Source organism: Natrix helvetica, assembly GCF_964273705.1.
Source record: "Natrix helvetica genome assembly, chromosome: 2".
Classification (NCBI taxonomy): Eukaryota; Metazoa; Chordata; class Lepidosauria; order Squamata; family Natricidae; genus Natrix; species Natrix helvetica.
The window spans coordinates 65902943-65917447 of NC_138552.1; the positions used below are offsets into that span (position 1 = coordinate 65902943).

At 37.7% G+C, this 14505-nt stretch overlaps 1 protein-coding gene across 1 annotated transcript in view; it reads right to left on the reverse strand.

Annotated features, from left to right (window-relative positions):
* The window catches only part of AOPEP (aminopeptidase O (putative)), a 236328-nt gene that overhangs the window by 131937 nt on the left and 89886 nt on the right, over window positions 1-14505 (reverse strand). Inside the window, exons 8-9 of the mRNA XM_081941620.1 lie at window positions 7938-8044; window positions 3703-3805 (exon numbers count right to left, since the gene is read on the reverse strand). Coding sequence (XP_081797746.1) covers window positions 3703-3805; window positions 7938-8044 — 210 coding nt within the window. The remainder of the gene's footprint in view (window positions 1-3702; window positions 3806-7937; window positions 8045-14505) is intronic.

The following is a 14505-nucleotide window of genomic DNA, read 5'->3' on the forward strand; positions in this document are numbered from 1 at the left end:
AAGTCTCTCTAGAACAGTGGTTCTCAACCTGTGGGTCGGGACCCCTTTGAGGATCGAACGATTCTTTCATAGGGGTCACCTAAGACCATGGGAAAACACATATTTTCGATGGTCTTAGGAATTGAGACACCAATTTTATGGTTGGGGGTCACCACAACATGAGGAACTGTATTAAAGGGCCGTGGCATTGGGAAGGTTGAGAACCACTGCTCTAGAAGGAAGAAATTAAGACCAGCTATGTAAACAAGATGTTGCACTCTCTTGCTACATTATAATGGGCTGCTGAGAAGCAGAAGAATGCCTTTTGATAGTGTGTTTTTTTATTGGAAGAAGACATTTGGTTAATCGAGACAACTCAGACTAAAGGGCTTCTTTTTTCTTTTTTCTTTTACTTGTCTATTTTGGTCCTTTTCCAATGCAATTTTTATCTTTCTCCTTCCTTTTTTCTCCCCCCGACTTGCCTTTTTTTATTCTACCCTTTGCTGTCTTGCAAGGAAGTGTGGTTTACCATTGTGGAATTAATTTTGGGGCCTTTTTTTTGTTGTTGTTGAGCTGAGAACCTTTTCATCAACCCCGGTTTTTTTTCTTGTTTTTTTTTTTTTAACCACATGTTGGCACTACAAAGCGAATGGATTAAGGTAGCAAGAACCTGAAGACTGGGTCAAAAAACGGGGCTCGGTTTTTGTTTGGGGTTTTTTTTTGTGGGGGGGGGGAAGGCTGGTGTTTGAGCTGCTGTGGGCAATTCCAGGATTACAATTAATTTACCAATTTAATTTATAAAATCGGATTATAACTCAAACACAACAATGTCAGAATCAAACACCAAGATGAAGAAAATAACATCATATGCATCTGCAACAGCGACACCACCCAGTCCAGCGACACAGAAAGTAACAGGTGTACCAACGCAACAAGATAAAGCTACCTCGGAGCTGAAAAGTATGTTGCAAGCCATACACGCGGATCTTAAGGATCTCAAGGAGCAAGTAAACAAAGTAGAAGAGAAAGTGGACAAGGTGGAAGATGAATTGAAAGAAGTTAAGGAAATGATGGGGAAAAACGAGCAGAGATTGCAGAAGGTGGAAGAAAGACCAGAAATAACAGAGAAAAAAGTGGAGGAGATGGATTATAAATTGATAACAATTGATAAAAAGCAAGATGAATCCTCCATACTCTGGGAAATGGAAAGATCCAAATTCTACTTAAGATTTCAGAACATTGAAGAAGAGAAAGGAGAGAATTTAGCAGAGAAGATTGCAGAAATCCTCTCAGGGATCATAGAAAGGAGTAAGGAACAAATTTTATATGGAATGGCTGAGCCATTTAGAGTACATGCAAGACATGCAATAAGAAATAACTTGCCCAGAGAGGTACATGTAAGATTTATTTTAAAAAACTCTAAAAAATGAAATACTGCAAGCAACAAGAAATATTAGAATCAAATACAAGTCTAGAGAGATAGTGGTATTGAAGCAAATTCCAAGGAAGCTTAGACAAATAAGAAAAGGATATCACTTCCTGACCAAGAGTCTGATTAAGAAAGGGGTGATTTTTAGATGGCTGGTTCCAGAAGGAATTTTGGTAAATTGGCAAGAACAAAGGCACATATTAGATACAGTAGAGAAAGCAGAATTATTTTATGAACAACATATAGTAGCACAGGAAGGAATGTTGGTAAGAGAAGAGGGAGGAACTAATTCCCAGGAAACTATGGGGAAAGATCAAGGGAGGACGAAGAAATAACAGGAAGAGAAAGTGCTAAGAGAAGGAGTAAAGACTAAAGAGACAAAGGAACAGAGGGAGCTGAGAGCAATTAGATCAACTAAACCTATAAACCAATGATGTGGAGGAAGAAATAAAAGTAATCCCAATTAATATAAATGGACTAAACTCGGCAATAAAAAGAAGAAGATTCAATAAACTAGAGAAACTGAAACTGAAATGTTTTAAGAAAAACCCTACCCAAAACATTATTCACAATGACGGAAGAATTAAATTTGCAAGACGTTTGGAGAATTAGACACCCGAAAGAAAGACAATATACCTTCTACTCAAACAGACACTTATCTTGGTCAAGAATAGATATGATGTGGATGTCAACAGAGTTAATACTCAAAACATTAAAAATAGACATAGACATAAGCACATGGGCTGATCATAATCCAATAATAATGACTTGGAAGGGACAGAGGAAAAAGGGGAGATGGACTTTAAATTTAAGAATATTAAATGAAAAAAGTTTCCAGCAATATATGGAAAATGAACTGACTTATTTCTTCCAGGAAAATAGAAAGGAAGACACATCATTACAGAATGTATGGGACACATGTAAAGCATATATCAAAGGTCTCGCAATGACATACTTAGGGAAAAGGAATAGGCAGAATAGACAAACTCAAAAGAAGTTGGAATTAGAATACAAAAGTTTGGAGACGGAGCTGCAGAGAAATCCACAAAACCAAAAAGTTAAAAATATGTTGGAACTGCAAAAACATAAACTGAACCTGATAAAAAATGAAGATTTGGCAAACAAAATAAAATCGGCAAAACAAAACTTTTTTGAAAATGCAAATAAACCAGGACGTTGGCTGGCCTACAAATTGAAAAAAGAAAGAGTAAAAAAAACCGATAAACCAACTGGTGGATGAAGAAGGGAATTTACAATATTCAAATGGAGAAAAGAAAAAAATAATTGAGAACTACTATAACAAGCTGTATCAACATGAGAGGGTACCAGAAGGGAAAATAAGACAATTCTTAGAGAAAACCAGAATAACTAAGATGCCAGAAAAATATAAGAAGGCACTAGAAGAAAGAATTACAATGATGGAGGTAATAAAAGACATTAAAAGGCAAAAGAAAGGGAAAACACCAGGACCAGATGGATTGCTGGCAGAATTGTACCAAACATTACAAGAAGTATTAAGCAATGTAATGTTAGAACTATTTAATGACTTACTAAGGGAGGCAAAGATACCAGAAATATGGACGGAGGCATATATAACCCTGATACCAAAAGACGATTCAGACCTACAACAAGTAAAAAATTACAGACCTATTTCATCACTAAATGTAGATTATAAATTTTTTGCATCAATAATGGCAGAAAGAATGAAGAGACTCCTAAACGAACTTATACACACAGACCAAAATGGATTTCTCCCTAAGGGACAGATCAGAGACAATATGCGAATTGTATTAAATACGCTAGAATACTAGGGAAGCCCACTCAGAGAAGCAAATGGCACTGCTATTTCTGGAGGCACAAAAGGTCTTTGATAATGTGAACTGGAAATTTATGATAATGCATAAATGGGAGAAGGGGAAAACAGAAAAGAAAATATTAAATATATAATTATACTGCCAAAAGTGAGATATAAAGGGAAGGAAAATATAGCTAGGATAGATTAGCGAAGGTAAGGGAATAAGAAATGATATCAAACTATATTTAGGTCTGCAGAAATACCATCCCAAGGAAATGTAAACTGAGACCGGAAAGAGACACCTACAATAATAGAAAAGAAAGAGAGAAAGGAGAACATGAAAGGAAGATGGGGAAAAGAAGAAAGAGGCAAGGAGAGGAGGATGGAAGGGAGAGGAAGAGAAGGAGAGAGGGTAGGAAGGGGAAGAGTAATATAATGTAATGTAAAATTTCTGTGCATAAAACATTTAGTTTCCAATAAGAGCATTCAGCATTCTGACCTTTAGGTAGTGAACCTGCATGAAGATTTTTTCGGCATTGAGGCCATGTTTGACTACAGAAGAACCAGATTCAGTCACCTTGCCTGTTTTCTCTTTGTTTGGCCTAAAAGGGTACAAAACAGTAACATCATTCTAGACAAAGTGACAGAAACATATTTATTATTTCGTAAAATTTAATTATCAAAACACCTGATTAAAAACAGGAACAGCATAATATCTGATTCATGGATTCGGTTCTGGAACTTCTGTTCAATGAAACTCTCTTCGTGGAAAAGTAGTGCAACAATACAATTTTCTACTATACTATTGTGTGCATGGCTAAATAAAAAGCTGACACTGAACCGATAGCCCAAGTTAAGCTGGTGTGAAGCTACTTAACTCTTCTCCCAGACATTATATCACATCATGTGGCATTCTGCTAAGATATGTTATACAGACAGGATCATCACATCACAGCAAAAGAAAATGAGAAGAGATGGAAACATTCAAGATGAGAGGGGAAAAATCCAGCTACACATTTTGATTGCTTTTATCCAGACTTCACTTTAGCAGCTCACAAGGCCATACCTATCAAGTAAAAACATTTTATTTCATCTATGTCTACCACATTTAAAATGTGCCAGGATTTCCCTCATTTTTCTTCTATTTTATAATTTCTTCCTTTAAAAAACAATGACATACTATGTTTTGGTCTCTAAATTTTCATTTAGGAGGTCTGCAATATCCTCTACCAGTTCTGATTGATAAGATTCTTCATCAATGAATGGTCATTCCCTGTAGCTCTGCCAGAAATGCATTTATTTACAGAATTTTTATACTAGCCGTATCATTAAATTATTCTGTTTACAGCATATTATAGATTTAAACACAGAGACCTTGTTCTGCTTCAGTTCAAATGACAACATGTTATAGTGAAGCATTTATATAAGTTCTGATGAAAGCTGGTTTCTACACAGGTAGAACTTATAACCATTTGTTTAGTGACCGTTCAAAGTTACAATGGCACTGAGAAAATAACTTATGACTATTTTTCAAATGACCATTAGACATCCACATGGTCAGGTGATCAAAATTCAGACACTTGGCAACTGGCATGTATTTATGACAGTTGTAGTGTCCCGAGTTCATGGGATCACCTTTTGCAACCTTCTGACAAATACACCACTTGCTGTTTTGCAAACAAAAACCCAGCAACAGTCCATTTTTTGCTATATTAGCCAATAAATTACACCAAATTATTTTAGCTTATCTCATTGTCTTTTGATACTGGGAGTTGCTCCAATCCCTTTATTACTTTATTTCTTTTTTCTGTATAGTGTCCAGCATAAATAGCGGCTAAATGTTGGCTTTATGTTATATCTTTGACATTTATATGGCAATATATCACAAGTTTTAATAGTTGAAAAATGCTATTAAATTGAACTTATTTAAAAAGCCGCCATCAATGGCAGGTTGCATTCTATAAGAGAATCTCATATGTATATATGTGCTTCATCATATTTCTCAAAGTAGCTAAAAAGCAGTTTAAAAATTAAAATGTAATTGAATTGAGAGGATTCAAGGTCCAATTCTGTTCAGAAATCCGAACTGAAGCATCTGGCTGTCCATTTTCCACAGTTAGGCCTCTGTCACAACAATACACACACAGACACACACAAACCTGTATACACTGTAATAAAAGCAACCATCATCAGTCACCCTGTCAATCAGCAGCTGCATGGAGGATAATGATAAGGCAGCCTCTTCTATATACATCTATTATCAAATGGCACTGTTGGAAATATGAGAAATGAATGTGATTATTTAAATGAGAAGGGAAGCTAGGCATGTTGGAGGTGTGAATCCAAAAGCCCAGGCTCTTCAGCTCCTTATGATCTATTGACAACAGAAGGTTAAGGATTAACCTGTGCCCCTTATTCACTAACACTCTTCTTGATGTTTGTTTAAGACAATGCTTCTCAACATCAACAACTTTAATGACTTCAACTCCCAGAATTCCCCAGCCAGCATGGGTGACTTCCTTCAGCCTTCACACTCACACACAGCATAAGGTCTTAGACTCTCCTCCTCACAGAATAAAGCTAGCTAGGTGGTAGGTTTGGCCTAAAAATGTAATGCATGTCCTATACATCAATCTCCTTGCTATTATAATTATATAAAACTGGCTTCACTAATTCTTGCTGGACTTAGATTTATGCTTTCAGGAACACCCATAATGCTTGAACAGCTGCTATGAAGGTCAAACAGGAGCTGGACACAGTGAGAGTCTCAGGACAATTATTGTAGCAGAGAAATGTTAAAAGTAGAAAGATTTTAAATCCCCAACTATGACATTATTTTGATCTAGCCACTCTCTTTGAGCCTAATTTAACTGAGGAAGATTTTTAAAAGGTGAAACTAATACTTTAAATGTTCTTTAAAAATCTGCATCAGTTCTTGGCTCTAAGTTTGGAAGTTATATCAGCTAATGGAACCTCAGGATTAATATACATCTCTTTTAACATTTCAAACTGTATAAAATGGGTTTTGAGAAGCTCCCTAGCATCTCATCTTTGGAGGTGATTTCATTAGGGTTGTGTAGCCTTTAGATCTGAGGGGAAAATGGAGCTTCAAAGATGAGGGACACTCATATTGCTCTTCTCGGCTGTACAGATAGTCCTCAACTTCTGACCAAAACTGAGCCCCATAATTTCCACTGCTATTCAAAGCAGTTTTTAAGTGAGTTGCGCCCCATTTTACAACCTTTTTTTGTCACAGTTGTTAAATGAATCCCTGCTGTTAATGACTTATGCTGTCGTTAAGCGAGTCTGGTTCTCTTCTTTGACTTTTATTGTTGGGAGCTGATCATGTGACTCCAGGACATGTAACTGTTATAAATATGTGTCAGTTGCCAGGTGCCCAAATTTTAATCACATGACCATAAGGATGCAGCAATGCTCATGTGAAAAATGTCTATGAAGATTCTCAGACATCCAGGTGTTGGTTGTCCCAAAGGTGCTTTTTCAAAGGCAACTGGACTTCCTCGTTGTTTTTTTCTTTGAAGACATTTTGCTTCTCATCCAAGAAGCTTCTTCAGAGCTGAAGAAACTATTTGGATGAGAAGCAGAATATCTTCAAAGAAAAACAAAAAAAGTCCAGTTGCCTCTTGAAAAAACACCTTGGGGACGCTCATGTGAAAAATTGCCATATTGCCCTTTCTAACTATAGCCCGATGCTAGAAAACACAGATTTTCACCTTTGAATCTGAAGGGCAGAAGAGACCTATCACTTAGGTGTCAACATAGGGAGAAGTTGATAATGAATTCCCTGCATACAGTCCTTATATGAAAAGTTTAATTTTCAAACAGGGGTAGGTCGAAAACCAATGTGGAATGAATTTCAGTGGATATACTGTTTCAGAATAAAGTCCTGCTCTGCACAGAGACTTCCTATACACAATTGTCTAGACTAGAGATTTGGGCTGCAACCTTCTGTGAAGCATTACACATAAATACAGGAATAGCAGTATACTCCAAATTGAATTCCATGCATAACTATGCATACTATTGGAAGGCTGGAGTCGTTCCATGGAATAATAAAACACAAGCAAAGCCAACCATGAATTAACTATTTCTCTGAACAATTTCATAGAATGGGGTTTATACTTTAAAGACTTGGAGCATAAGCACAGGTAAACTGTAGTGCCAAATCCAGCTTCAGCTCTGCATTCAACAGTACATAATAGAGTCAGTATATTTTAGAACCAATCCGTGAATTACACACAGACACTGACACACACACACACACAAACACGTTCTTTAAATAAGTCTTCCACATGTTAATAGTCTCAGTTGGTATTGTCTGTGATGGTTTTGCAGAAAACTCTGTCCAACAGAATTTGTGGTTCAAATAAATAAATAAATAATGTGAGAAAGGAAATCTTTTATTCTTTTCTGGAATCAACATTTAAGACGGTTAAGTTTCCTTTTATGATTCCAGTAGCAAATTACAGCCCAAACTTATATAGTCAGAAATAAATCCCGCTGAGTTGCACAGGACTGAATTCCAGATTTGTTTGGTTTAATTTGTCTTCACTATCCTTACATCACTTTGGCTCATTCAAATTTTCCAATATCCTCTTTGGGTGAGGTGGGGGGGGGGAATGCAATGACTTAATCTGATCATTTGGAAATGCTTAGTTTTCAGAGGAAAAACAACCTGGAAGACACAGTCAAAGTAAGCAGCCTGAACTGTACCTTAAAACCTGCAGATCCCCTTCTGAATTCTGCACTTCATCCATAAGACGGTGCCAGCGCAACAAAGTTCTCAGCTCCTGTTGCTCTTTTGCTTCAGTGACTGACAGCTGCTTGGGACAACAAACACACTGTTCAGTATTAAATTTTCTCCTGATTTCCCCCCCCCCCCTTACCAATAATTTCTGAATGGAAAGCGTAACAAAGGTTATGTTGTACTGTTAATATAATTTAGGTATAAATCTGCATTTGTATCTGGGTATATAGGTATACACAAACGCATTATGTATGCATGCCCCATACATTTAAACACAGTAAGACAGAGTAATAACAGAGACTTTGCGGAAATGAAAATAACTGTTCCAAGTATTAATTTGGGAGATATTTAGTTCTAATAACTGTTTATCTAAGCATAAGTAATATTGCTCCATGGATCCTTCATGTCTTCAGGCTGGCTGGAAGATTTCTCTTTTTAGATAAATGCAAATTGTTGCTGCAAAGAGAGAGTAGAACCTCAGCATTAAAAAAAGCAAGCAAAGCAACTTTAAACTCACAGAATGTATTATATGTATCAGGGGTGTCAAACTCAAGGCCTGCGGGGCCCCCGGGATGCTTAGATATGGCTTGCAGGGGCGCCCTGGAAACAGTGAAGGACCAGCCCACGATGCCTCTGCCAGCAAAAGTATTTAGCTGGCAGAGGGCTATAGGAAGCCGTTGCAGGCCAAAACGGACGTTGAGGTGGCCACACCCACCCTGGCCATACCCACACCGGCCTCTTGAGTTCAAAAACAGCCCTGATGCGTCCCTCAATGAAATTAAGTTTGACACCCCTGTATTATATAAATGTCTGTCTGTCTGTATATATATACATATATTTGGATGTGTGTGAATCAACATGATGTAGTGGCTGAGGCAACAGGCTGAAACCGGGAGACCAGGAATTCTAGTTCTGCCTTAAATATGAAACCAGCTGGGTGACCTTTCACTCTATCTCATCCCTAGGAAGAAGGTAAGGGCAAACCACTTACCTTCTGCAGGCATCTGTTGAGGCAGTTGCTAACACTGCCTCAAAGGACCCCCACCTCTTAAGTTTAGAGTTCTCTGATTTTGCAGGCAAAATGGCCCCCCAAAAGAAAAAAAAAGAATGAATGGGGAAGCACACCAAAACTTCAGCAATTGAGGCAGGTGTTCCAGTCATGACAGTTTGCAGATTCAATTTGCAGAATCAATCTCAAAATGGAGATTTCAGACTGAGCGTTATTAATCACTACTAGGTGTTACAGGCATCAACTTATTCATGGTATACTAGACCGAAGAAATAATGGCTACTTTTTCAGTTCTGAAAGCATGAAGGCCACCCATCTCAGATTTACATCCTGTCGTGAATGGCTTAGCAAAGTGATACTGATCATTTTTTAAAACTTCAAGACAGACTTCAAAAGAAAATGGAACTCAGCACTTGCACAGAATATAAGTAGAGGTTTTAGCAGGACTACCATCTGATCAAGGAAATTTTAGTAAGCTAATTTCATGTTATTGGTCAATTAATGACAGACTCTCCAAAAAAAGAAAGATATGTAGTGATTCTATCAGATGGATGTATATTCTTTGATTTATGATCACAATTGAACCCAAAATTTATGTTGTTCAGTGAGACATTTGTTAAGTGACGGTTGCCCCTTTTTACGACATTACTTGTCACAATTGTTAAATGAATCACTGCAGTTGTTAAGTTAATAACACAGTCATTCAGTGAATCTGGCTTCCCCCTTGACTTTGCTTGTCAAATGGTCACAAAAGGTGATCATGTGATCCCAAGACACTGCAACCATCATAAATATGAGTCAGCTGCCAAGCCTCTGAATTTAGATCGCATGACCACATGATCACATTAACAACCATGCTGCAATGGTGGTTAAGTGTGAAAAATGATCATAACTCACTTTTTCAGTGTAGTAGTAACTTTTAATGGTAACTAAATGGATGGTTGTAAGTTGGGGACTATTTCCTGTACTACAATATATTGGCTTTTTTTATATCTCAGACAAGACACATTTCCAATATGTAACAGGCAGCAAAAACATTAAGTCTGTAATGTGCTGCTCCATGTAAAATAATAATTCTTTACAAATCTGCTATCCAGTTAACTGGAAACATTGCTGAATATTTCAAACATTTACTAATGGAAGGAATTAAATATTTCAAATCCTGTTGTATAAAGATGTGCTCTTGTGTGCACTAATGCATGTTACATGTTGCACACAGTTGCTTGTCCTATAATATGCAGTGGCTGTAGAATAATGCTGCCAAGCTAGTCTTTAGAGTTACTATTGAATGAATAGAAATAGTCTTTCATATCTTACAAATGAAGGTGAATATACGTGTCCCACGATAATGTTGCAGGATCCAATCGGGATCAGTCACCGGGACCAGAGATTTTGTCTTCCAAGCTTTCCAACTTGTGTTGGAGCCCATCTTCAGTGAACTTTTCTCCAGCAAAATGTGTGCTGTTCTATGTGTGGTATTTCCTTGGTGCCTGTTGTATGTGGCTTTTTAGTTGCTGATTGGGGTGTGTTGATGGTTGGCTTTTAAGTCATTGGCTGTTTGCTTGTGCTGCCCAGCCCCTGTCTTCTAAGTACTTACTATGTTGGTAGTAAATCAGCATTCCTGTTGACTGATGAGGGGCCTGTTTCCCAGACTTCAATCACTTCCCTGGCTGTTTTTGTGCCTGCACATGCAACAATATTAGTAGCTGCAAAGTTGAGAACCCACTGAGTACCCTACGTGAACAATTCAAGCAGAACCACAATCATTTGTTACAAGCTATCAGCACAACCCGATTGGGGGGGGGGGGGGAGAAAGGAAGAAACAAGGTACAAGACCAACCACATGGTACATCCTGCCATACATCAAAAACATTTTGGAAGCTGTAGAATGCAGCTTCCGAGATCTGCAAGTGGGCATCACCACCCAGAAGCTACCATACAAGAACAAATTATGCATTGTAAAGATCACTTGGAGGTGGGAGATACTTCCAATGTAATCTACTGAATCTCTTGCGTGGATTGTCCCTGTGACTATGTAGATCAGATGGGACGGAACCTACAAGAACACAAGCGAGTGGTCAGACAAGGACACCCAAACTCACTAGTAGCCTCACACTGCAAATGACAAGGAAAGACATTGAATGTTGCAGCTACTAGGATTGTTGCATGAGCAGGTACAAAAACAGCTAAGGAAATGATTGAAGCCTGGGAAGCCAAACCCCTCATCAGTCAACAGGAGTGCTGATTTACCACCAGCATATCAATACAATACAATACAATACAATACAATACAATACAATACAATAGTAGAGTTGGAAGGGACCTTGGAGGTCTTCTAGTCCAACCCCCTGCCTAGGCAGGAAACCCTATACCGTTTCAGACAAATAGCTATCCAACATCTTCTTAAAGACTTCCAGTGTTGGGGCATTCACAACTTCTGGAGGCAAGCTGTTCCACTGATTAATTGTTCTCACTGTCAGGAAATTCCTCCTCAGTTCTAAGTTGCTTCTCTCCTTGATTAGTTTCCACCCATTGCTTCTTGTTCTACCCTCAGGTGCCTTGGAGAATAGTTTGACTCCCTCTTCTTTGTGGCAACCCCTGAGATATTGGAACACTGCTATCATGTCTCCCCTCTTAAGCTAAACATACCCAGTTCCTGCAACTGTTCTTCATATGTTTCAGTCTCCAGTCCCCTAATCATCTTTGTTGCTCTTCTCTGCACTCTTTCTAGAGTCTCCACATCTTTTTAACATCGTGGCGACCAGAACTGAATGCAGTATTCCAAGTGTGGCCTTACCAAGGCATTATAAAGTGGTATTAACACTTCACGTGATCTTGATTCTTAGAAGACAGGGGCTGGGCAGCACAAGCAAATGATTGCTGACTTAAAAGCCAGCCATCAATACACCCCAATCAGCATCTAAAAAGCCACATACAACAGGCACCAAATAAATACCACACACAGAACAGCATATACTCTGTTAGGGAGAAGTTCCCTGAAGATGAGCTCCAGCATGAGTCTGAAAATTCGGAAGTCAAAACCTCTGGTCCTGCTGACTGACCGATTGGATCTTTCATATCTTCTTTGCAGAACTTTATTTTGTAGGCCATCCAGAGTCATCTTATAGGGGAGATGTGTGGCATTAAAAATCATAATAAATAAATATAAATAAGGGGGAGAAAATGAGAACAACTCCATAAAAGACTAGAAAAACTCAGTCTTCCAAATCAAATTGGAGATGGTTGAAAAAAATCAGAAAGAGAATATAATAACTAAAAGATAAATTAATTTAGCAAGATGAGAGACAGCTTTGAAAGTTAATTTGATGGGGTTAATTTGAATGATCTGTGATAAAAGTTACTCAAGTGAAATATATTAATCTGAAATTTGTGAAAGTAGTACATTTATTTGTTCTAGATAAATTTATATTACAGTAGATATTAGGTCTTGAATGTTTGAAGCCAAATTAATTAAACGATATTGAAGTCAGGAAGGTTGACCGGAAGTTCTCCAGCTGAACAGACGTGGGGTGTGTGAGCTCTGAAGAGCCTCACATGAACCCTGTCTGACAAACCAATTCTGAGATCCTTTTTGGATCAGAACCCCCCTGGAGGGGGGGGTGAAGAAGGGGCAGCGTCTCATCAGACCCAGAGGGAGGCAACAGGTCCCTTGCAGGTCAGAGATTTGCTCGGGCAAATCGGAGTAGGGGAGGCAGCATGGCAACGTGGCTGCACAAGAAGCTAGCTTCCAGCCAAAGCAACTGAGCAGGAGCGTACAGGGACGAGATGAAAAACTGGTAAGAAGATCTAATTAACCCACAGTCATAAATCAAAACTTGGAAAAGTCAAAGAATCCTGAGAGTATAAATAACATTAACGGACAGATCTGGATTTTGGTAAAAAGAAAGAAAGAAAGGGAAAAACGGAGGGTTGAATCACTAGCCCAAAAAAAGCCATTTGCTTGAAACAATTTGGACAGAAAAGGAGAAAATAGAGAAGTGACAAACCCACTCAAATATAAACTCTAAATTTGCTTTTGGATTTGAAATAGAGCAATATTGAGGAGATTTGTTTTATCCGAATTTCTTCTAACTAATATATCTTAAGCAACTCCACTTAATGAGAGGTGAATGTAACAAGGGGAAAAATCAAGAAAAAAGCACTATTTTCTCACTGATAACTGATAAACTAATCTTGCCTGTGCAGAAAGATTTAATTAACCAACTGCCATAAATCAGAACTTGGGAAAGAAGGAGGCGAAGAGAAACATACCCGAGTTTAGCTGTATGCAAGTTTGTTTCAATTAATATATTCTGAGCAACTATAAACAATGAGATATGGAAAGTAACAAGGGGGGGAAATAATAAAATCAACAACTGGGAAAATACGAAGTTTTTTTTCTTTGCAAAGATCAAGATGGCTCCTGCTTCTCTTCCGCGTCACATTAGCTGAATTAGCTAAATTTAAGGTGGGCCAGAACTTTGAAATAAAAACTGTATAACTAACTGCAATTTTGGAACAGAACATTAAGGAAGAACAAAAGACTAAGATGCTGCTCTTTTTCTCTACATCAGTTGAACTAGCTAAATTTAAAGTAGACCAGAACTCTGAAATAAGAACTGCATAATTAACTAACTTTGAAACTGGATATTATGGAAAGGTGGGAATTTGAAGAACTAAGTGAAATTATTAAAAAATGCGTAAATCATTAAAATAAAGTCTAAATAGAATTCTGAACTCAAAGAAAGAAGGGGAGGAAGACTGAAGGGGTAGAAATGGTGGGAAATAAAAGCAGACAAAAAATTTCATTGGGTTCGACATTGGGTATAGGGGAGTTGTGTCCCAACAAAAAGAAATAAAAAGCAGACAAAAGATCTTACGGAGGTTGACAGTGGCATAGGGAAAACTGAAGAAGGGGGTTACGCCTCAACAAAGGAAAATATAAAAGATTTCGTTGGGTTTGACAGTGGCTTGGGAAAAATCGAAGAGAGTGGACGTGTGAAAATAAAGAAAAGAGAGAACACAGGAATAGAGAAGTGGAACAAAAGACTTACTAGGAAAAAAATCAGACAATTAGAAATTGTTATATGGAGAAATATAAATCTGAGATATGTGGTTTACTCCTAAACATGACAATAAAATTGAGTTGCTAACGGTTTGAATATGATAATGGAAAGATAATTAAATAAAGGTTAAAATATATGGAATATGGACAAAAATTTATTTATTATTTATTTATTTTATTAAATTTGTTAGCCGCTCCCTCTCCACAAAGGGACTCGGGGCGGCGTACAATAAATATGAAACTGTTATGGAGAGATTGTAAAGCAGAGGTTTGTGATGCACTTTTATACATGATAATTAAACTGAGTTGCTAATTGACTGAATATGACAATGGAAGGACAATTAAGCATGGGTTAAAATATACAAAACCTGGACATATATAGAACTTCTAAGATGATGAACAAAGTGAGATGTGTACCACTTGTTATTCTATATAGTAGATTAAGGGAATTGTAATGAAC